Source organism: Solea senegalensis, linkage group LG14, assembly GCF_019176455.1.
Source record: "Solea senegalensis isolate Sse05_10M linkage group LG14, IFAPA_SoseM_1, whole genome shotgun sequence".
NCBI lineage: Eukaryota > Metazoa > Chordata > Actinopteri > Pleuronectiformes > Soleidae > Solea > Solea senegalensis.
Genome location: NC_058034.1, coordinates 8,214,649 through 8,238,994, shown reverse-complemented (window position 1 = coordinate 8,238,994; position 24,346 = coordinate 8,214,649). Strand labels below are relative to the sequence as shown.

General features: G+C 39.2%; 2 protein-coding genes across 4 annotated transcripts in view; one reads left to right on the top strand and one right to left on the bottom strand.

Annotated features, from left to right (window-relative positions):
• Window positions 1-185: 185 nt before the first annotated feature.
• s1pr4 (sphingosine-1-phosphate receptor 4) lies at window positions 186-2,739 on the bottom strand. The gene is made up of 2 exons (XM_044043495.1): window positions 2,646-2,739; window positions 186-2,053 (listed from the first exon to the last, which is right to left on the bottom strand). The coding sequence occupies exon 2, from the start codon at window positions 1,901-1,903 to the stop codon at window positions 662-664; it is 1,242 nt and encodes a 413-aa protein (XP_043899430.1). The 5' UTR covers window positions 1,904-2,053; window positions 2,646-2,739; the 3' UTR covers window positions 186-661.
• Window positions 2,740-7,013: 4,274 nt separating this feature from the next.
• The window catches only part of LOC122780514 (unconventional myosin-IXb), a 51,013-nt gene continuing 33,680 nt past the window's right edge, over window positions 7,014-24,346 (top strand). For 2 of the 3 annotated variants that reach the window (XM_044043508.1, XM_044043507.1), the window contains exon 1: window positions 7,015-7,456. The gene's annotated coding sequence lies outside the window, so the exon portion shown is untranslated. Of the gene's footprint in view, window positions 7,457-24,346 lie in introns of all 3 variants that reach the window. The other variant, XM_044043509.1, reaches the window with a different exon arrangement.

Genomic DNA, 24,346 nt, shown 5'->3' with positions numbered 1-24,346 from the left:
ACTTTTAAATCTAGAAAACTGTCAAGAGTTTGTGTTGGGGTTACTGCCATGCATATTTTTATACTGGAAGGTATTTTGAATCATCTGATCCACCTGCAAAAGCGGTTCAAAGCTTCAGTAACATGTCTCCCTCCAGAGGAAAACTAAGGAACTATACTTCATAAAAACAACATGCATATAGTAAGTAAAGAAAAAAACTTTATTGATATTTATTTTCATTAATACAGTGAGACATTAGGCTCCAATACAAACTATTAAAATACACTCTGGTGCATGTATATACATATTTTACCACAATTTAGATTTTCATGTGAACTGCTACAAAATAATATACGTATATCTAACAATACATAAAAATACACATATATATGGAAGGTAGAAAACTAAATAAGCACAGTGCAACATCAGATCTATACAGTCCATGTGTAAAAATGCATTAAGAAATGTCACGTAATGTGTGCTGAGGCAACACAAATCCTGCTACTTGTGATAATATTGCAAACCTACAGATGTCCAATGTGTTTTAAGGTTTTTCTAACAGTGCGTCACTGCAAATACCTGTTGGACAAGTTGTGAACATTAAAACCAAAACTCAGGAAACGGTTAGATCAGTATCAGTAAACACAGGTCTTGTTCGCTTGGGAGGGGAGCACTTTGTGGTTTAACCACTTGAAACTGACAGGCAGCTGGTGGTGGAGCTCAACCTGTATTTTTTAGGTGCTTTGCGCGTCTTGCTTGGGGTTGATGGTGGAGAGGCCACGCTCAGATTTCTGACCTTGTTAAAACTGTTCCTCAGACTGTCCCTCCTGCTCTCTGAGGTGCTGCTTGTCTCCTTGGATGTGAAAGTGTCCGGGTGGCAAAGGCCAACCTTCAGGCAGCAACAGCACAGCAGGTCAGCGATAGCCTTCCTCATCTCACTGCTGCCCAAGGCATATATGATGGGGTTAAGGCCAGAGTTCAGGACGGCCAGGGAGATGAAATAGTCGGCACTTAACAGCAGTCCACATTTGCGAGAGACACAGAAGAAATCCACCAGTAACAGGAGGAACAGAGGCCCCCAGCAGAGCATGAACACCCCAACGATGGTAATCACTGTTTTAAGCAGAGCTAAAGAGCGCTTTCGACTGCGATGGGGGCCCACCTGTGCACTCTTGTGTACGTGGCAATAGATGGCACCATACAGCACACCAATAGCCAGGAGGATAATGAAGAAGATGAAGAGGGAGAAAAAGATGTAAGTCTTTGAGTAGAGAGGCAGGAGGGTGGAGCATGCTTCCAGGCTGCACACACAGTTCCAACCAAGCAAGGGGAGGAAGCCAATCATGAGTGCAAAAATCCAGCAGAGGGCCACCAAGCCGTAGATCCTGTAGTAGGTCTTCCTACCTGATTTCTGGGGCAGTGGCTTCATCATGGTGGTGTAACGCTCCACAGCAATCAGGAGCAAACTAAATATGGATGCAGCCAGGGCCACAAACAGCATCCCCTCCCTGAAGAGCCACAAAGCAGGCGTGAGGCGGAACGTCTGGCTGCCAGACATGCAGATGTTGACTAGGTAGGCAGCACCTGTAAGGAGATCACTGAGTGTGATGTTGGCAATGCAGACATAAACCCAGCGTCGGCTGTGGCGGATGCGGGAGATGACGGCTACCAGAACCAGGAAATTCTCCAGGATGATGAAAATGCTGAGGAAGAAGAAGACAGCAACGGAGACGCTGATGTGGTTTGGGCTGTTTGAGATGGTCCTGTTCTGCAGACGGCCTGTGTGGTTATAATGCTGCAAAATGACACGGCTGATCCCGCTGGCTGTAGCATCCAAAATAGTGGTGGTGTTGGTGGGGTAACTGGATGAGTGGTACAGGTGGGGGCAGGAGGAGGGGGAGGTGAGGGAGGAGATGACATTCATGGCCGTGGCTGCGATGGTCAAGATCAGAGCTGTGTGGATGAGCAGAGCTGGTGCGAGCTGCTTGGAAATTAGTGTGACACTCCTGTGATTGATCAGGCTATCATCACACTCTAACCACTGGAGCTCTCAATCAGTGCTCAGCACACACACCTGAGGAGAGAAAAGAAGAAGAATGATTTTATTATCTTTTAAAAAAACAAAAAAACTCTCATCACGGCACTTCAGTCAGTTTAAAAGGCATCATTTAAAAGCCTCCCTCATGGTCCACAGCACTCCACCTTGCTGTGGTTAACACAGGATGTGTGAGCTGCTGCTGCTTAGGCCCTTTAATGCAAAAATCACAAGAACACTAGAAATTGTTATTTAAAATTTTCCAGGCAGCAAAGTTAACTGAATAAATAATACATACCTGCAGAATATGAAAAAAAAAAAGTTTTTTCCTTTTTTCCAGCTTAACTCCTCTTCAGTGAAATCAAACTGACTGAATTGACTAAAAAAGTCAGATTTCAATCTTTTAACGCTCTTTAAATATTTTTATAAAAACTGATCCTAATAACCTTAAATAAAATGTTTTTCCACATTAAGCACTGCATGCTGTCCAGTAGAATACATAGAAATATTCTGAGCAGATTTTCCATCTATTTTTCTCTTTTTGAATATTGTGTATAAATATGTATAAATATAAAACTCTGAATAATTGTCAAGGCTGCAGAGTAAACTGAATGCATTGGAGAATACTCACTCTGGCTGCTGCTGCTGCTGCTGCTGGTGATGATGATGATGATGCTGAGTGTGTGTGAGCGGACAGCACAGCTGGAGCTGACTGCAGATTTTTGCAGCACGTTTTTGATGGGGAAGTAAGCCAGAGAAGGTATAGTCACACACACACCACACCCAAAACACATTGCACACACATACACCCATAAAGATGTGAAAGATTTCACAGATGGCGTACAATGTTACAATTTCACAGATTGTTCACAAGTTATCTCTATTCAGTTTCAATATTTTTATTATTAGTACATGACAATTTCTTTTACTGTACATAAAAATAAATATTTGCACAAAATACTTGAATTAAGGATTTGATTGATGAACATATCGTATGAAGTATATTATTGTCATTTTTACTGTACATGTGATACTATTTTTATTTCTGAAAAGCCCAGCCAGGGACAGCAGTTGCAAACTAGCAAAGTATTGTATACTCTATGTGCAGTACATCAGATGCACTATGTCTCACTGATAAATAAAGATTAATTGCATTGAAATACCCATTATTCATTTCTTGTTGTGATTGAAAAAAATTGCAGTTTTTCATCATTTAGTACACCAAGTATGTCACTGTCATGCAGATTTTACTTACGGCAGCACTTTAAATAGTATTTCTCAAGTTGTACTATAACTAATACGGGAAAGACTCATCTTTCAAAACTCGTGGGACAGTGAGCCAGTTGTAAAGGTTTTGTGAAATAACATGACTCAATGTATTTAAGGATGTGTGGCAAGAATCTGCACTTGCACTTACGAGATCGTGGCACATAAACAAGGCCCTATTACAAAAGCGTCAAGGCTATGTGTTTTATTTTTTCAATATTTCTCAGAAAGTATAACAGAAAAACAGGAACTCCCAATCAGATGGAAAGGGTACCCTCCCTATAAGATAAAGGGTTTCACATCATCACACAGCTGTGGTTGTGGGCTTGGTTGTATGGTTGCAGGACACAGTCATATACTATCCACTCATTGTCACCATGCATGGCACACTTGACTTGAAAACATCTCCGACCGTATGCCTGCAGACCATAACCACATGCCGTAAGACGGGCAGTGTGACTGAGTCCACGACCACTTTCACATCGACCACGCAGCATATGGTTCTTCTAACACACACTAAAAAGTGATGCCAAACCTCAAAATCAAGAAACCACTTTCAAATATGGATAAAAACCAGAGCTTGTGGTGGAACACATTTGCCCTTTAGAGTTTAGAGTTTTCAAAGAGCCATGATTATATATTTAAGGCTTTCAGCAAAGTCTGCTCTAATTGTGTCACTGAACTACTGTATGATTATCATTTATCCAATGCATCAAAAGCATACTTGTGTGAGGTCATATAAACCTTTGAGAGAATACGACTATTACCATGCCAGTGCCCAAAATGTTTCCATAAGAAAAATATGCTCATCTTGCTCAAATGGCGTTATTTTTGTAAAGGCTTTATCTGTTTTCTTCAATCTGTGTCCTTCAAAAGATTGCTCCTGCTGCCTTTTGCGCTCCGTCTCTGTTTAGGGCACGTAAGACGGCAGAAGTAATAAAGCTGTGACACACTTGACCTATATTGTGTGCAATTGCAATGAGCCATAATGTCCACATAAAACCTGCGTAGCTATATTCTGACACAACTTCTCCTTTTATGTCTTAGAAAAAAGAAGAGTATACATGCACCAATAAGCCATAGTTAACACTGTGATACAGATTACATGCTCTATTTAGGTCTCATGATGTGATGGTGAGACTGCTTTTTGCAAACGAAATGAAGAAAAGATAAAAACAGTATTAAAAACATACTTGCTTCTGCAACATAAGGTGTCAACAACACCCATGGCTGTTGAAAACGCCCTTACTCTGAAATTACTACAAAGAGAACTACAACCACAAAGTGTGTATTCGAAACCACAAGTGTGGGTGTGTGTGTGTGTTTTTTTTATCATGATAAGCAGGCACTGAAGGCTTTTACTGTAGTTCCTGTAAACAACATCATGCTTGTGCCCTTATTTCAGTCCAGTAACAATAAGGCACACAACTCTTACAGTGTGACAAAATATTTAACAGCACTGGAATCTTTGATTTAAGTGACATTGAACGTGGCATGAGAGTATTAGTGTTTACAGAGAATGGTCCAAACAAAAGACAATATCCAGTGAGAGCCATGCAGTTCTCTGGGGGAAAATATCTTGTTGATGCCAGAGGGTCAGAGGTGAGTGGCTATACTGGTTTGAAATGACAGGGAGGCAACAGTTCCTCAACTAACCACTGGTTACAACCAAGGTAAACAGAAAACCATGTCTGAACTGACAACACAGTGATTCTTGGGGCAGATGGGAAACAGCAGCAGAAGATCACACTGGGGCCCATCTCCTACCATCTTAGGATGTCATGTGTACCTAATGAATAGCCAGGTGAGTGTATCCTCTCTGTCCCTCAAACTCAACCAGTCATCTTTGCTTCAAAACAAAATAAATGATGATGCTGTGATGAAATATAATATGTGCACACACAGCCACACGTTTTCTGTTGTTGTGTGATAAATTAAGGACAAATACCGGAACTGTGGGATAATTCCAGTGATCCATTGACTGTTACGTAACGGGGGTTGGACATTGTTGAAGAGTGAAAAAGATGTGATATTACATTTTTAATGTTGAGCAGGCACCGGTCACAACATTTCACTTTTTTTTTATATTATGGTGACACCATCTGGCCAGACGATGTAATTCATGAGACAGCCAACATGTTTAGATAAATTGGTGGTGGTTTTACAGCTAATGTGTTCTTACCTTTAGAAAATTGTAATTATTCAAGATATGGGTCACAGACACTATCTCATCTCCTGTAAGCCCTACACAAATGACTTGGCTAAAGATTTGCACTGACGTTTCATGTTAAATATTAAAATAATCAAGATTAGATTACATTAAATTAGATTAGATTTTATTGATCCCACACTGGGGAAATACACGTGCTGCAGCAGCCAAAGGACAGTGATCAAACAACAATAAAATGGAACAAAAATAAAAAATACATTAAGGAATATGCAATAAAATAAAGCAGTAGAAGATGGAGGGATCCTTCAAATATTAAAATTAAATATAGTGATTACAAATTAGGATGAATGAAATTAAACATGCCAAACATAAGAGAAAGACCACTGGTATTTTAAACACTATGTATATATACGTACATACTAAGTATATTCTGCTTGTGCTCCTTGTGCCAGAAGAAAATATATAAATAATAAAGTAACACAGGGAGTATGTACATACTAACAGGGAGTATATATACTAACATATATATATATTTTTTACTGACATATTTTGTATGGAAATATTTAAGATAGACGTAAACAGAGTAAACTTACAAGTGTAAAAGGGGGCCCAAGTAAAATGATGTTGAGGGGCCCACATCAAAACTAGAAACCCCATGCCACCCTAAAATCAGTAGCAACAGCCCTTACATTTGATACATGGCATACAAACAATATTTAGAACGGTGTTACCCTCTGTATGTAGTGTGACAGTAAGACACTTCTGCACTGTTTGTAGCTCATAACATCAGTACAACAATAACCACCTTCTTTGTTTTCCCTCATTGCATCACAGCGCCTACTAGCGGCCATAATCGGTAACGATAAACCAACTACAGAGCGTAATGAGAGTGTACAAAATCAAAGTAAGGCAATCTGAATGTTAATGCAGTATTACTGTCAACGCTAAACAAGTGTAAACAATGTGAGTATCATTATTGTTGTATATATATATAATTAATATATATATATAAATTAATTTAACACATAAAACATATATACATTTTTTGGCAAATTAATGAGCTGATTTGAAAAAAAAAGAGGCCACAAAGAAATTTCAGAATCATGATAGTATCTTTGTGGAATGTGAACCTGTAATGTTGATGCGTTGATGAGTTATTATTCAAAATCAGTTTGTAGCTTTAAGAATATTTCATGTTTATTTGGTGTTTGTTTTTATATAAAACATTTTTTCATCATATATTCAATTTTCTAAATGACAAATACACTGAACATATACATTTGTATAATACTATTAATCGTGTCTTGGTTTTTTTTCCATAGTTAGTTCACTTCATTTTCTCATAAAACGTTGATCAGTTGATCCTGGTTGATCTTGGTTTGCCTGATAAAGTCTGAACATTTTGTGTTCAGCTGTCGGCCGTGCAGTACCGCAGCTGTAATCCTGCAGAGGGCGCTGTCCTCTAACAATTGCCCTTAAAGCAACAGGGTGCCTTCATTGTATTGAATCTGGCTTGTGCCTTTTTTTCCCTCAACTTTTTTTTCCCCACCGCTCACACTGCTGCTGCTGCTGCTCTTATTTAAGCATAGAGAAAGGAAGTAACCACGGGCTAGCTAGTTAGCCGGTCTGAAAGCTACACAGTCTGTCACAAAACAGTGGACTTTTCAGCTTCTTTTAACAGCAAATAGACGCTGCTCTCAAATTTAACATACGCGTTAAACGCGTGATACGTTGTTCTGTCGGTTCGTTTTAATTTTCTTTTTAATTTTTTTTTCGCCTCAGCTTCAAACCGTCAACTGTGATCTTTGTGTATTTGGGACTCCAGCGTTGTTAGCTCACTTGATCCAAGTCATTCCCGGTTCCACGTAAAAAAGAGACAACGGAGAGGAAAATCACACACTGAGGAGCTGTAACTCGATTAGCATTTATTTCATTTTTTTTGCTTGAATCGCCGGGAATGCAGTGAAGGATTAACACCGAGACAATGAAAAACACAGCCGGGAAAGGTATGTTATATGCAACAAAGCTTCTCTCTTTGTTCTTTAAATGGAAAACTTTATACAGCAGCAGCGTTATGGATTTTTGAGATACTGTGGTTCATTGTTGTTGGAACATACGTGTTTTATTCTCACTGCTATCAGACTGTGGAGTGTCAGCGCTGAGGTAGGAAGTTACTGTGAAAGAGCTCGTCACTGAATACCTGCGCCTGCTTAACTGTTTTCTATTAAAATAACTGATTTTGTCTCCATGCTAAGACACAAATGGACCTGCTGGGTAAGCGTCACCGTGTCCAGTCTTGTCTGACTCTAACGATAATAACATGTCCACTGTTTGGTCAGGAACACACAGTAGCAGTCAGTCAGTGTGTGTGTGTGTGTGATTGAGTGAGCTGTGAATGTGGGCTGACTTGTTGTTGGGCAGTGGCCACAGGCCTGGAGCATCATCAGTCTTTTTACGGAAATCCAACAGGAATTCGCCTGTGTATTCAGTGGGACAATATGGCGATATTACGATGAACAATTCTCATATCAGTCTGTTGAAAATTACCACGATACATGTCGGATGACTGATTTTAAGGAAACCAATATTTTTTTGAAGGGCAGAAAACAAAGCCAGAAACCATTCACACATCTGAGGTAAACCTTACCAGGTGATTATGTGTGCTTTTTACTCAACGCATAGTATAACATTATATAAAAATGAATTGAACCCTTGTTGTGTTCCAATTCAAGAACATTCTTCTTCTATTAATAATTTACGAGGCTGTACATTGAGGGCTGCCCTCCATAGTTTAAAGCTCTTAATCAAAGTTCCTATTATCTTCATCACCGTTCAAAACACAACAGTCCAAAGTGCATGCACTTCAAAGGTATCTAGGAGAACTTGATGTCAAAGTCATCAAGGCAAGAGTCTATTGATGACTTTGAACATACTACAATGTTAGTGAATCCCTACATGTACTGCACTTAGTTGTGTATCACTTCACAGGCTTTGAACTTGATTTACTAAGGACTCCAGTGTGTTCAGTGGGGGTAGAAATGCGAAACATATATCGCTAAATTAGATGCTTCTGCATGCTTAAGGACAGTCGTTAGTTAGTTGGACGGATGCGGATGCTGCACTAGTATAGATACATTTATGGATGAAAAGCCAAACTTTTAAGAAAGTGTGCAATAGAAAGTTAAGGAGGCAGGAGACTGTAATCCCTTCATTACCTTTGGATGCCAACTGCTGTAAAGCAATAGAAAGGAAACACAGAGAGAGAAGTAGCTAACAATATGAGAACTGGAAGATTTATTCACACCGTAAAGGTAATACCTGTAACTTTCATTTTGATATCAAAGTCATTTACCCAGATTTTTGCAGCTGCTTTTGAAATAACTTGCACTGTCTGGCTGAGTAATATCAAGACTGGCTTGACTTACTTTTCCTGTCATTAATTATCATCCACCCGTGTCTTTTCAAAAGTTGAAGCATGTGTCACTGTAAAAAGTATTTATTATGCTGTATTCTTATACAAGGATGATAACTCAAAGACACAAATAGTTTCCCCCATGTGTGTATTATTTAAGCATTATATTTTTAAGTGATGTTAAACACAGAACTATCGAAAATTGAACAAATGCAGAATTTGCAGTTTGCTAATTGTGTTGTTTCAATGCTGCAGTTGTTCAGCGCGAGTAGTATATATTACAATATACAATGTACAATGATGTCATCATTTATTTAGCTGCTTCTTTGATACAGTAGCACCTTGGCCTAAGCTTAACAAAGTCTTCCTCATAAGCTACAGGGCCAAGCTCCTGCTACATGACTAATGTTTGGGTGGTGGAAAAATGTAGTCGTACACAGGAACATTACAATTACACACACATATACACTTCACTTAGAAGTTCCTCTCTCTCTTTCCATTTCTCTGATTTACTGTGGTAAGAATACAGTCGTTCTCCTCCAGCTGCCTAAATTATTTCATCATGCAGCAATAATGTATTTACACTGCCTCCTGTCACACTGGCTGCTCCGTGGCCCTGTCAGCCACATGTGATCTAGGCATTCAGGAACAGGATCTCACTGTCAAGCTATTGAGTGGGAGATTATGAGTATTGCCTTCTAAATGGCTTGGTTGTGTACAGTAAAGATGCTTTCTGTTGTTATCTGGTGTCAGAATATAAAATGTGTGAGCGGAACATCAACTTGCTAGTGGAATAGCTTTTTGGTTACTTTCCATTGTTTTGTTTTTTAATGCGCAAGCTACCCCTTTAGTTGAGCTCAGAATGTATCCAACAGTTTCCTTGTGAGTATCAAAAAAAAGTATTAATACATGCCATTCTAGATTAGATGTGTAGGTTAACATGTTTTGAATTGTAGTTAATTTACTATGAACTACAATTTAAAAAACTTACAAATATGCTATTAGTTACTGGACTGTGTGGGCAAATAATTCAGCAAACAAAAACAAAACAGTAAGAGGAGACTATGTATTTTATCTTGCATTGTATTTGTTTTCGTCCGTTACCAGCTATTGAATTTTTGATATGAACAGTGTATCATAAATCATAATGCTTGAACCACTGCATGTAATGTAATCAGTGATGGTGAAGCTAATTTCATAAGAAAGAGACAGACAAAGGAGGCACGTGGAGCTGTCGTGGTTTGTGTGTAGCACCTGCAAAACTGGGCACACCAGCTACACAGTGTTGTAGATCAGGCATCTCCATATTCAATACAACCAAGGTCCCCATCTGTCATATCCAAAATCTGATTAACATCCCAGTCCTTCACAGAAAGCTTGTTAAGAGTCTCCCATTGATTGAAAAGCTTTCTGTCTCACTGTTTAAATTCTAATAACTACTAGAAATTCAAAAGGGTGGAGAAGACAGGTGTCTGAATGCAGATGTTTTAACATACTATTCTCTAAACCTGTATTAATGGTGTCCAGTTTGCACATAATATTTAGCTAAATATGTTTACTTGGCCATTTTCAAATGATTGCAAAGAGTAAATACCCTTAAGTTGTGTTGCAACACAGCCCGCTTTATGCTGTAGCTCCCTAAAGTGCTTATAAACACTCAAGCAGTTCACAGAGAGGCTCTCTGCCATGTTTGAAAGAAAGAGGCCATATGGCCTCCTGCTAATGGTTTGTAATCTGTAGCCTCCACTGCAGAGTTGTCAGCGGTGGCTGGCAAAAAGGGGGATGGGGAAGGAAGACCAATTACATCTTCGTCTTGTATTTGTGTGATCCTGCAGGTGAAGAGATATTTCCTCAATCATAGTATTTCTCAGAGGAGCGATTCAAGGGTTTCTTCGAACAAGGTTTTGATAGTGGCTGAAAATAGAAATAATAAAGCTGACGAAATACCACATTGTGTAAGTCATTTTCTCACAGATAATACAAAGTCAGTCTTAAAGAATTCATATTTACATTAATATATTAATATTAATTAATATTTTGGCATTATGTTTTGCTATTCATATTTATGTTGGCATTTTGGTTGTTTGTGTGTAAAGGCAATTTAGCCATTTTGAATTATTATGCTGAACCATAATAGAGGAGCTGTTATGCTATTTCCCACTTGTAAGGATTGTGTTACTCTGTAGTGACACCACAACCTTAGCTAGCAAATATGTTTTCTAAAGGCAACAATCCTTAAGTGATTGGTGGATAATATTATGAAATGGTATTGGCTCATTTTTACATTGCTGTCACCAGAAAGGTTATGGTCTTATGTCTTGTGGTTAGATTTATATGAGCATGTTATTTTTAGCTAATGATTTAAGAAGTGTGGTGTTTGCTTTGTAGATGGTATAAGCTACTCGATGGAGGTTACAGTAGTCCTCTCTACAGCTCTTTCCAGTGTCCATCTGAAATGATGTGTTTTCATAGTCAATTTTAACTTGGGAAGAGGGAATTTTACACTTACATGTGAACTGTTTGGTTTCTTGATATACATTTGTGAGGGAATTAAGGTAAAATTGAAAGTTCTTGTTTCAAAGGATTATGAACACACAAAACTTCCCTTTACAAATGTGCTTGTTATAATTTAATTTAATCTCTTGGACTAGTTTGAACCTGAATATTTTGAGGGTTAACCCGGTTCACATGGGTCTAGTAATAGTATGGTCGTGTGTTAGTGCGTGTCATGAAACCAAGACAGAAGAACAGGATGAGTTATGTTGTGTGGTAGCAGCAACCACAGCACAGTTAGTCCCTCGGCAGCCTGAATTTTCTCGTTACAGCTGGTGAACTGGGCCATGATGATGTAGGTTACCTGTGGAATGACGCAAGCATCTGCAGTCTAATTGCCCTGCAGAACAGCGGCAATTGATCAGATAGAAAATCTGCCTGAGCTTTTTGAGTAAGCGCAATAGATTTCTATATAATTAATAATACTAATTAATACTAATCAATTCATTTAAAATATTGTAAACAAGTATGAGTCTGTTTGCTGCTGTTTGAGAGATATTGAGTGGCTCATTGCCAAGGGCTTGGCAAGAAAATTCAGACATGTAGAGTCCTGTCCTGTTTACCTGTGGGCTCATAAGGAAGATTTCTGTATCAGTCTGTTACTTACACTGCTGCTCAAGAATGCAAAAATGGGCTGGGCTAGGTGTAATTCTGCCTTTCGTCAGTTGCATGACAACATAATCCAAGATCACGTGTCTCTGAGCCATTGAAAGAGCCTCATCTCCAATATGGCCACTTCATGGGGTTGATGTGAATGAGGTTAGAAATGGGACACCAGTATGGCTTCATAGTGTATGGTTTTTGCGTACATACAGGGGGTCAGTTCTTAGTCTAATACTATGACAGGAATGCTACGGGGCCTGCCTTTCTGTGGTGAAAGATGGAGGAGGGGTTGCCTTACATTTTACAGAAAGCTGCTAAATGAGCTTTGCAGTTTGGATTTGCAATGAACTGTATTTTGCAGAGACTGGGCCAGATGGAGAAAGTCTGTGTTACAATAGAGAGAGGCGAAGAGAGGGAGAGTGGTGGGTTTTAGAGTCAATAATTCCACCAACTCCTTGGTAACTTTCAGTGTGGTGAGCAGACTTTATGTGCTTTATAAATAGATCCAGCTGTAATGATAGGATATAAGTGAGGAAAAGGCAGCTTGCTGTTTAGAAATGGCCTACTTACAGTGCATTTGTTTGTTGCGTCTTAGCTTTCATTGTATTGTCTAAACACATCAAGTCAAGATTACTGGGACTAAGGCTTGATTATGATAATAATGATTATACCAAATCTGCCTGTTTAGATTTTGATTATAGGCAGTGTTACAGGCCAAATAAGTTTTAACCAAAATATACAATCAAAGAATTTTCCATAGCGAACTGAAAAGTAGTCATCAACGACGTCATCAAAGTCTAATTTTATCCACTTTCAGGCAGCACAAGCACACTGATTGCCTTGGAAGTTATGTTTTTGGATGTCTGTCTTTTAGCAGGACATTTAAAAAAAACTACTGACCTGATTTCTATAAAGGTTTGTGGAGGGGTAGGTCATGACGCAATGAAGAAATAAATAGAACCTTGTAACAGATCCGGTTAATAAGCTGAATACTGGAATTTTTTTCACTTAGCTAAGTTTTAAGTTCTTTTTAAGTACTGGCTGGATGTATTGTATATTCTCTCAAGTCTCCCACATGATCTCAACTGAAACACCGCACATTTACTTTGAATGGGACAGTGTCAAGTGTTGCCAAACTGCCTGGTGGGTCTGTTGCTTCACTTTGCTCAAGTTGCTTGCTACTAAACTTGATAAATGTTCAACATTTTGAGCAGCAATTAAAGCAGTGGCCCACCAAATTGCCTAATGCAAATATTCCACCCGAGGCACTGGCCATCACATGTATGTGTTTAAGCTCAAACAGTACACCGTGCAAATGGAGCTCTCGGACAAGTCTTTTCTTCCTGTTGCTTTTGTGTTTTGTTTGAAAAAGTGCAGCCAACAAGTCAGTCATCAAATCATCATCACTTTAGCACCATTAGCAACCCTTGTTATGAAGTCATCCATTATGGTCATTCATCCTCCAGCACCAGCCAACACGCCTGCCCACCATCAAGCATTAAAGCAACGCCTATGTGAGTCCCTCGTGAGACAACTTTATAGATTAATATAGGTTTAATTTTCATGTTACATACATATTTTTGTGTCGTAACCCACACTAGTGTTCACATTATTTGGACTGACCAGGGAGAAACACCAGCAATAGTCCTGCTGTGCTTCATGAGATTGAGCGGTCATGTTTTTCAAATGGACTTGGTCACCAGACAAATTTCAACGATGACAACACAGAAAAGGTCCATAATATAAATATAAATATATCTGGAGACGACATGCCATAGCTGAGTACTGTATTATGTTCCATGCCCCAATGTCGCTACTGGGGAACAACTCAGGAAACCTCTAAACGTAGTGATTTTGAGTTCGACATATTGTGCTGGCCCCTTTCTGTCACTCGCTCTTGTCCTCCCCTTAGTGGCAGTGTATGTGTTATAGATTGACTAGCTCATGGCAATGATAAGTGCTATAACCTTCCCTTTCTCCTCTCTGTGGTCACTGATCCTGTCCCTTAGCTCTGGATTATGGGCAGGGAGAAGACGCACCCTGGGGCTGTATATGGTGTTCCACTGCCTGATGGCTCAGCTCTGAAGGTGACTGTTCAGACTGTATGAATTGATAAAGCTCAGTTGTGCCAGACCGATACACCATGTTGGCTATATACATCATCATTATTTACCAAAATACCTTGTAACGACATACATTTTATATGTCATTCCTGTTGGGGAGGTGCAAATATGGACGAGGAAAAAAAAGATTTGAGAGTTAGCAAGAGATGAGTGTTGGACGGGGGGCCTACATTGCTCCATTTGAAGCTCATAATACTTGTTCTTGCAATTAGTGGTGTGTATTTTTTGAGGAGCATCACAACAGGAGCAGATGCATCAAAAAAGACTGTGAAAAAGCTTTGGGGGGGAAGTTTGATAGTCCTTGTGCCTGTGGAGCTGGGCTGTGCATGCAAACATATGATCAAGTATAAATGAATGGAAAAAATGGATTTAAGTAAGCTTGCTTTTGCTTTGTTTTTGATTTTTGATGAGGGGGTTAAACCCATAAAGGGGAGGTACTGGATAAAGCCCACCTCTTTTTTTTGACGTTGCGTGGGCCAAGTGTGACATTGGTGTTACAGTGTGACTCCACACCTTGTGCTAAAAAGTTTTAAATAATGAAACATCTGTGTGTCTAAGAACTGCTAGAAAAACACAGGGTAGCACATGTTTAATATAGTTACTGTGTCAAAATGTAAAATTACAATTACACAACAAGGTGTGGAATTTAGTTTGTATATTCACATTCACACACTCACTCGCATTGATTTTAGTTGGATGCAGTTATTTGTATTCCAAAAATAACATTGCAATAAAATTGCATTTTTATGATTATTTCCCCCAAATTTCCACCAATTACTTGTGACTACTCTTGGCAGTCCTAGTGGAGACAAAACAGCTTATTTTGTTTCGGAACATTTTATGTTTTGTTGGTTTTGGAATGTGTTTTGTATTTCAAGTCCAATGACATCAGCACCACTCTTATGATCAGTGTTGGGGATGAACTCTGTGTGTGGACTGTCGCAACACTGGAGGCCTGAAAGGCTCTGGAGTGACGAGAGAAATGAAAAAAATCAAAGCACAGATGGGGGGGGAGGGATGGAAAGACGGAGACAAGCTGAGGGTAAAAGGAAGGAGAGATGGAGAAGGAACAGGATACCTTGGCTGCATGCTCACCGTTGGCTTGTCCTAGCTCTGCTCTATTTGTTCTTACTCTATTTTTACCGAGCAGTCTGACTCTGGTCAGTGATGAATGACTCCATATGTAAGTTGCATTACATCTGACTGTAAGTGAATGAATGTATTGAGGATCTTTAGCTTTGGTGCGAGGGGGGGAGTGTAAAGAGATGTATGATGTATATGGAAGATTCACAAGGAACAGGAGTCCCATTTTTTCGATTTGTAACTTTTGAAAAATGTCTTCTGTGATGTTTAATTTTTTTGTTCTTAACAGTGTTACCATGATAGTATACAATAATAAACTGTGTAACATGGCAGCGTTTAGATTTTCCTGTGGAAGTGTTTTTTTGAGTGGGGTAGTCCACATGATTGAGTGTGTACAATAATCCCCTCTGTCTGCCTTCTTCCCCTTACTTCCTTTTCTTGTCTTCCTGACCTCCGCCTGCAGCTGCCCCACATCTCCAGATGGCATGCTGTGTGTTTGCCTGTTTTTGCACATGTAGTTTTTGTCCTGCTGAACTGGAAGGAAGCATTTCCTTAACTGGTTGGATTTTTTTAAGCATCTTTCTTTTAAATGACAGCTAGGGTGGAATGATTAATAATGCTGCCCGGAAGAAAATTCAGTTAAATGTCAAGTCAAATCTGCAAATCTCCTTTTTACCACCTCTTTTTAAAAATTGGAAGAGATTGGTATTTATGTTCTTTTGTCCTCCCCATAAATCGCTTATACTTGAAGGCAGAACAGATCCTTCTCATGTTTTCACTATATTGTATTTGTCTTTTGTTGGTTGAAACTGCTCTATTAATCCAATATGTTTGAGTCGACTGAACTGGAAAACTCTCTGGAATCCACTGTCACCACCAACCAGTGAGAAATCCCTAAACACCCAGTCTGACTGAGCAGAGATTTCTGGGCTGCATTAAGTCAGACATGCTATGGCCTTTCTGGGCTGGTGTATTTCATTTGGATTTTGCTGCTTTGAATCTTAAGTTTCAGTTCATCATATGGATTGAAACATTTTTTTAGAAACCGTTGTGGCATGTGACATGTAATGCGGTTGCTGTGCCTGATGTTAGCCCAACCTAAACTTTATGGGTGAAAACCTTGGTATTTGAATTTGTGCAAGCCAGGCAATTTGCTAAAAACTGGGATATTATTTGTTGAACTTGTATGGAATCTTCTCTGTGCTGTTTTTGAGAGATATGATGGAATGAAAAACATTAATTCTATGTTGTGATTAATTCACATCTGTTTCATAGGTGTTTCTGGTTTGCACACTTGGGCATGACCTCTCGTCTTGACTGAGTATGTGACTGTAAAGTACGGTGACGTATGTAAATCAACACCGGGGCATTTGTTTTAATCTTAAGCACACCTTCTCCAAGTCTGAGTTTCTCTTCTCAGTGTGACTTGGCATCTGGACTGTGTTAAAGCAGAAGTGGCAAATGTGAGGGAGAGGGGATTTGAAGAGAGTGACCAGCGGGGGTTCAAAGAGAAACACTGGAGGGTGGCGTTGGTGGAGATTCTGTGAGAGACGGTGATGTGATGGGAGGTACAGAGGGAAAAGTGCAGAGTTAATGAAAAAACAAAACTCAGCGTTGCATCAGAAACAGACACATGGGAGTAGTTAAAGACTGTGAACCCAGACCTCTTTGATTATTGACCTGCAGTGAAATTTACTTGAAACTAGTAGTTCATAAAGCCACAGCTGAGACTAATGTCTAATTACCTGAAGCAGTATCTGAGCAGACTGACACACATTGCGCCAGAGAGTTAGTGCCATAATTTCAAGTTGTTTTAATGAGTTTCTCCTTGTTGTTTTACATACAACCCCAGCTGTTAAAGTGAAACAGGGCCATGCCTACCTCCGAGGGATTTCAGACTAACAGCATTCTGCTTCATCTTGTCGATACATGACTCGGAAATATGTTTTTTTTTTGGAGTAGTGGATCAATGCGGTGCAATCAAAATGTCCATAGTATAATTGATTACTACTGCGTCTCGCAGTTTTGGTAACATATTGTGACAGACAAACTCTGCATGGTTGGGGTTGTGCAATATGACCAACATTTCATAGCCCAAGGTAAGGCCTTATCAAGAGAAAGATATTCGGCGTAAACACACATGTAAACAATACTAGTGGTCTGTCTCTCTAATCTGCAGTGTGTGTCTGTACTGCAGTGCATTATTAAAAATAATAAACTAATTTAGATAAGCTTTGGAAATGGTGACTTGGCAGCATTCATTTAAGCAAACATAAATGTGTTATCTTATATAAATAGGTGATGTAGAACCCTAATGTTACTGGTACACCTGTGTTTGACCTACATGTTGAGAACTATCTGCTCCAAGTTTAATCGAGACATGCTTGAGCATTAGATACACATGTTGTATTAGTTAAGCCCACTGACAAACTTTCAGTCACATTGTTCCAATCCAAATGCCAATACTGTTATAGTACTGTATTTACTTTCATAAAGTGAATTTTTTTTCTTTTTTACTGTGAGCTTATATTAGTAGATTAATATCAACAAGTCAAAGACTTGATCCATATGTGGCTTCTCTCTCCTTTATCCTCTTGCTTAGATTGAGGTAGCAGATGCTCCTCTGCACTGGTTTTATTGTGTGTGGTTGACTGGCCAAGGAGCTGACTTAAATACAGGGGGGAGGAGTGGAGCTTTTAGTGCTCCGTTTTCCTTCACTCTCTCTCTCTTCACAGATATCTATCTGTTTTTGTCTCACTGAGCCCAGTTGGTGTCTGCTGTATGAGTTAATTCCCTGACTGTGGTTTTGGTCCCTTTTAAACAAAAGGCTGCATCTTTCAATAGGCCACATGGCTCCACTGGGAGGAGGGCTGTGATCCATTCACAGCCATTTGGATGCATCTGCACTTCCTATAGAGCCCCAGGCCTGAGGTTGATACACCACCACTCGGCAGCAACAGGAGCAATATCTCACTATGAGACACAAGTCCTGAGTGCATTTATGAGTACCTAAAGTAATACACTCCACACATGCATGGGCTGGAAACCACAGGCAATACATGCAAAGAGACAAACACATACACACTCGCACACATTGATTCTGTACTTCCCTTGAGTCTGCCTCTCATTGTGCCCTGAGGACAATGCAGCCCACTTTGGCAAAGAGCCAGCCCCTCTCATCTCCAATAGGTCACCCAGAGAGAGTTGCAGTGGTGAGGGATACTTCTGTGGGCCCAGCTCCACTATCCAAAGGGAGAGAAAAGGAACTTGAACAACACATTTGCAGCCATTCACACAGTTTGCAAAGGAGGTAGATGGAACTGTGGATTCTGAAATGTTCAAAATCGACATTATTTTTTTCTTGAACACAGTTGTTTGTTTACCTCCTCAACCCCACAATGCATTTTGCAGGCCCGTCATTATAAACACATGTTGTTGGAGCAAATGCATCCTAAAACCACAGAGTTGTATTCGGCTTCTACAATGTTATATCATTTGATATCAGAATTAAAAAGATAGATACACTATGATTATGTTAATTCCTTTCCAAATATGGGGAAAACATTCATCTTGCTTTTAGGCTAATTTCAGAAAGGCAAATACTGACAAATACTTCAGAGCTCTGTTAGTTTTTCAGTTTTACTACTTTTGTGTAGTCAGATTTTTAGAATATCCCTATTGCAACACTCATGTACACAGACTGTAGCCTTGCATTTACTCTTACCTGTTTTGCTTGTAAACACCCAGAATTACATTAAAGTTAGTTTTTATTAATCCCCTTAGGGAAAGTATTCCTCTGCATTTTGACCCATAGAATTAGGAGCAGTGGGCTGCCACACTGAGTGGCGCCCGGGGAGCATTGGGGGGATGGGTACCTTGCTCAGGGGTACCCCAGCCCTTTTTGGCCGGGTGGGGATTTGAACCGGCGACCTTCTGGTTACAAGTCAAGTTCCCTTTCCACTTGGCCACAGGCTGCCCCCATTGTCAGTTACATTAAAAGTGTAGCTCCTACGAAGACCTAGTATGTCTTCATGCAACATTTTTGTTTTTTTATTTATGTAATCTGTATGATTTGTGAAGCTCTCCTACTTTTTATTACCCTGCCTCTATCCTACGTTTAATCCGTATGTTATTTCTTCCAAAAAATTATTGACATTTATCTTTCAATATTAATTAAGTGGGCATCTAAAAATGCAGTATAACATAGATGTTGATGAAAATGACAGTATCAATGAACCTGTTATATGTACCATCTACTCAGCTTTCAAAATCACAAACTGAAACCACAGTAAAAATCTCCTGGCGCCCATAGCTGCCATTGTCATGGCAGTGATTAATTAAGGCCATGATGGGAGCAGCCTGTAGCTGTGACTCATGAGATTTAGTCTTGTGATGCTGAAAAGTAATGCTTGGAGTCACCATATCTGTGATCCACACACACTTGGGACATCATTGCTTCCTTTTTATTCACCTTCACTATGTGCTTGTTGTACTAGACTATGAGACACAGAGTCAGGGAGAGATGGGAGGAGTGAGAACAGGAGCTTGCCCTAAAAGCAGAGTCTATTCCAGCTGAACTTTATTGACCCTGAATGTGTCACTGGGTCAGTCACTTCCTGCCAGATCATAGTCCACCAGTGGAGCTTTTGCCCTGACTCGCTGCTTTGTTTATACAGTTTTTATTTATATAATTACGTATTGATGTGCGAGTGTGTGCCAGTCTTGGGAGGTCCATTAGGAAGAAAATGTACTGTTTGTAACACATACTTAGAACATAACACTCATTGCCGCCTACACAAGTGAGATCACAATCATTACAACTGGCCATATAAAGGCAAAATATTTATTTTCTCAGTTCACTAATTAGCACTGTAGACTCACTGTTGCTCCTCCTCTTCCTCCTTCACTGGGTGGAGCCTTTTGCTTGACTTTGATGGGTTGTGAGGGAGACAGACTAGGTACGGCCTAGTTGACTCAATCCACTGTGTCAGTGATTGTCAAACAACTCCCTCTCTTACTGTCCTTCCAGTGGAATATTTACTCTGTGTGTGAGACTCAGTTATTTAAAGATTGCATGAGAACATGTTGCTCCTTTTAAAATTGTGTCAGATTTGTAGCACATAAAATAGCTCATAATTTTCAGTGCTAACACCGTAGATAATAAAATAATAATAACTTAGATTTATAAAGCGCCTTTCACGAAACCCAAGGTCGCTAGATAGGTGAAATATTGACCCCCATTTAACTGTCTCAGTAGTGATAGGATTGGAAATCAGTGCACTTGTCCACACACAGAACCATTTGTGGTCTAAATGTTGATAAGGAGAAAAACAATCAATTTTATCCATTAATAAATGTTAGTTAATGTTTTGTTTTGTATTCATAAATCAACAAGGTTCCTAGACCAAGGTATGGTCTAGGACCAAGGTATGGTCTAGGAATGCACAGTGGAATCGACTTACTAAAAGCCTACTCACTTTGAATTATAAGGAGTTAGTCGGAATGAGGTTAACAGGGATGAGTCGTACATCTTTCTTAAAAAATAGTTTAAGGTGCTTGTTAGTTGTTAATGCCCTCCTTCTGCCCATGGGGGCTAAAAAGCCCCTCTCTGCCCTCAGCTGCTGTTCTCTGCTATCGGGTCTTCCCATCCACCCACAGTAAGCAGCTAAAGTGCCAGGCTAAGCCTCCACAGAGCAGACAACCCTGGTTCTTATCTGTGGAATGCTGGGTATCCTCACAGAGGATCTCCTCTGTACGCAGGAAGCTGTATTATCTCAAAGCCTCCGTCTCCTATAATTGTCCCCTGGGACCTCTCTCCATTCTGTCTCACTTTTGATGTTTATGTTTCTCACTCTCGGTCTCTCCCTCTCATCTCATCTCTTTTTCCTTGTTAAATCTCACTGTCTTTTTTTTCTCTCTTCAGAGCCTTATGCATTTACAAGAAACACACAGATACTGCAGCTCTATGTTTGTGCCTTTGAAACAAGTCGAGAAAGAGTTAAAAGGGACGGATTTAAACCAGACAGATCTCATGATGGAGGATAATGATGATGCTGTTTTTGTGGTCGCTGCAGTTTTGCATGCTTTGGCATTTTACAGGCTTGCATGTTTTAGGGACTGTGGTCAGCATGCCTGGCAAAGATACAAGCTCATGTGTCTCAAGTTGCTCTATTTTTCCTCTGATTTTCTACTGTGACCTAAATTAGTCCAATGTTGCTGGCTTTGTAAAGATATCATTGATGTTTAGTTTTGTAGCTGATTCATTTATAGTATGATCTTTGCCACTTTATATCTGTTATTATACAATGATTTCCTATCATTGTCGTTTTATAAACAAACCAAAGCATAACAATTCTGATGATGCTCATTTACGATTGAAGCGAAATGTGTATTTAAAACAGGCTTAGGCATTTCAAAGAGGTCAATTAAGGTAACTCCTGATTAGAGCTACTGTATATTTTAAATACAAGACATAGCGGGATATAAAGTTGCACACAGGTTGTTTCTCTGGACGCATGAAAAGTATTTTTTGAGATGTTAACGCTTCTCAAAGGAGAGAGACAAAACACTGTAATTACAAATAAAATATCTACTGTGTGTTAGAAACAATGAAATTGCCTTTAAATGTGGTCAAATTTTGCTAGGACTCAAGTAATTGGGCTTAAAATTAAATTAAATTAAATTTTGTCAATTCCATGTATTTTTAAATAATATAATATTTAGTGTATTTCATAAATGTACTCAATATAATAAACACCCTCACATCATCACATATATGACAATATCCCATATCCAATTTCCATATTTAATGTGACAATTGTGATATATATATATATTGCCCAGCTATACTACTGTACTATATTTTCCATAGATAGTGAAGTAGATCATTCCTTTCACAGATAGAGACTGGTACATGATTGTGTGAGCTTATTTTTTATTGATTAAAACGGAGGAAACATTATTAAACAGTGGAGCTGTCTTTCCACCATTACTTGAGTAGGTTATATTTTCTTAACAGTCAAAATGAGCTGGGCTCTTATCTGGACTGGAAGGCCAATTTGTAAATTGAATACAGATGACAACTCCAGAGCTTATGAATTATATTAGTCAAAGTTTCAGTGAAAATAAACCTTGTGATGGAGGAATGGAGAACTTGGTTTCATGTGTGTGAGACCCTCTTTTCCTCATGTCTGCTTATTTTAGGTATATCTCAGACACTAACATTTCTTATTTTTCAGGTTGGGAAAATAAACTGTCTCTGCTTGAATGATAAAAGTGATAAACTGTAGCCTTACAGGACTGGACCTTGGATCAGGTTACCAAAGCAATGCAGACTGCCTGCCATACAATGATTTAAGCCAGGTTCCTGTTCCCTAAGGAGGGCTTACAGTTTACACATTATGCATTGCTGATGCAAAGCCATGCTACATGATCAGTCATTAGACAAAACTTGAGCCAGCTGCTGTTTATGTGAGTCACACCTAACTATAGATCACCATATTGCATTATTTTCTGTCACATGCAAGGTTAACCTGGATCATATTACTTTGTCTCAGGTCGTATTGGATGTCACATTGAATCATTTCATATAACCCTGGATGTTATATAGAACGTATAGTTGAGTGTTAGCCCTCCATGGTTTTGTTGTGACACATACTCTAACTACTGCACAGTAGATTATGGTGTTGCATAGACTGTTGCACTGTCTGAATCAACTGTTTCACTTCCACCATATATGTTTGTTGGATGATTATGAACAAATTTGAGCTTTGCTTCAGGAAGGCAACCTTTGCTAGAAAATATTTTTTTGCCAGGTGTAAGAGAAAACCACACCTTAAAATAATTAGTAACTTTTATATTAGTTTGAAATGTATTGAAATATTGGATGAACCCAGTTACAGTGTAATTTTCTGGTATCTTATGAACCCAGAGTTTGTTATTTGAAAATTGAAAATTGAAAATTGCCTTGAATAGACATTTTGTGCAAGAAAGTAGTTAAGTTGATATTTATGCAAATGTCTCCCTACACCGATGTGCCCTTGTTTGTTACAATGTCACCTACTGTTTCATGCTCTGCATTGCTTGATGTTCGTAGACTAGGCCTACGCAGAACAAACGTGCTGAGTTACTAGTGGTGTTGTGGACTCGCTGTGGAATAGATGTTAAGATTCCATGCAGAACAATGAGTGAGTATTATTAAGCGAGAGCAAATTACTTGTTACCTGGGAAATGCAAATTCCAAGATCTGACTCACCAAAGAAAATTACAAAGACTGGATTGCTCAAGACCCCAAGGACGATCACTTGGCCAGATGCAGAGTGTGCTACAAATCCATAAAAGTGGACCCCATGGGCAAAGTTTCCCTCCCATCTTAAGCTGTGTCTGCACATTCAGTCCTTGAATTTGAGGTAATTTGTCCTGGAAATTCCTTGAAAAGTCCTTGAATTTGATTTCAGCCAACTTGTGAAACTTGTTTTGTGTATGACACAAAAATAAAGATCAATCATACACCATAGTTACTGACCAGTGCTACTTTGGTTTTGTATGACAGCAGAACACATGAAGAGTGTCTGACTCATATGCCAGTCTTTTGATTATCAGTAAGCTGTTTGTCCTTAAGTTTTCTCAGGTTTGGTTAATTAAAGAGTTGGGTGTATGTAAAAGGCTGCTTCACCTTCATGAGGAAGTCGGTTTGGTCAGATCTTTTGTGTTTCTGCTTTGCCAGGCAGAAACAAATGAAGTTGTCCATGTAAGTAGAGATAAGTTGTTGTGGTGAGGCGTCGTACATCATACATCACTGTAGGTTTCATTACACCATTGTGGTTTACCCAAAGTGTTCTCTGTTGTTATGTTTTAGTTGCCATCTCAAGTTTCTTAGTAAGACTATGTACGTGTGATGCAAGTGTGTTGCAGGAAATCATCAACACCCCCAGTGCATTTGTCACAGCTCTGTACCCAGGCTCATGTGCTTTCTAGATGAATAGGATTACAACCCTTTGCATGTAATTTAGTTTTGGAGATGTGTTTTCATACAGTCTGATGTGTGAGGTAAGACTTGCCTGTAGACAGATAATTTAGAAATGTTGGGTGCTGGTTATATTTCCATGTGATTTCACTAGATT

Bases quoted from the DNA above. Each gene is read 5' to 3' on its own strand.
- s1pr4 (XM_044043495.1), bottom strand. From the start codon at position 1,903: ATGAATGTCATCTCCTCCCTCACCTCCCCCTCCTCCTGCCCCCACCTG.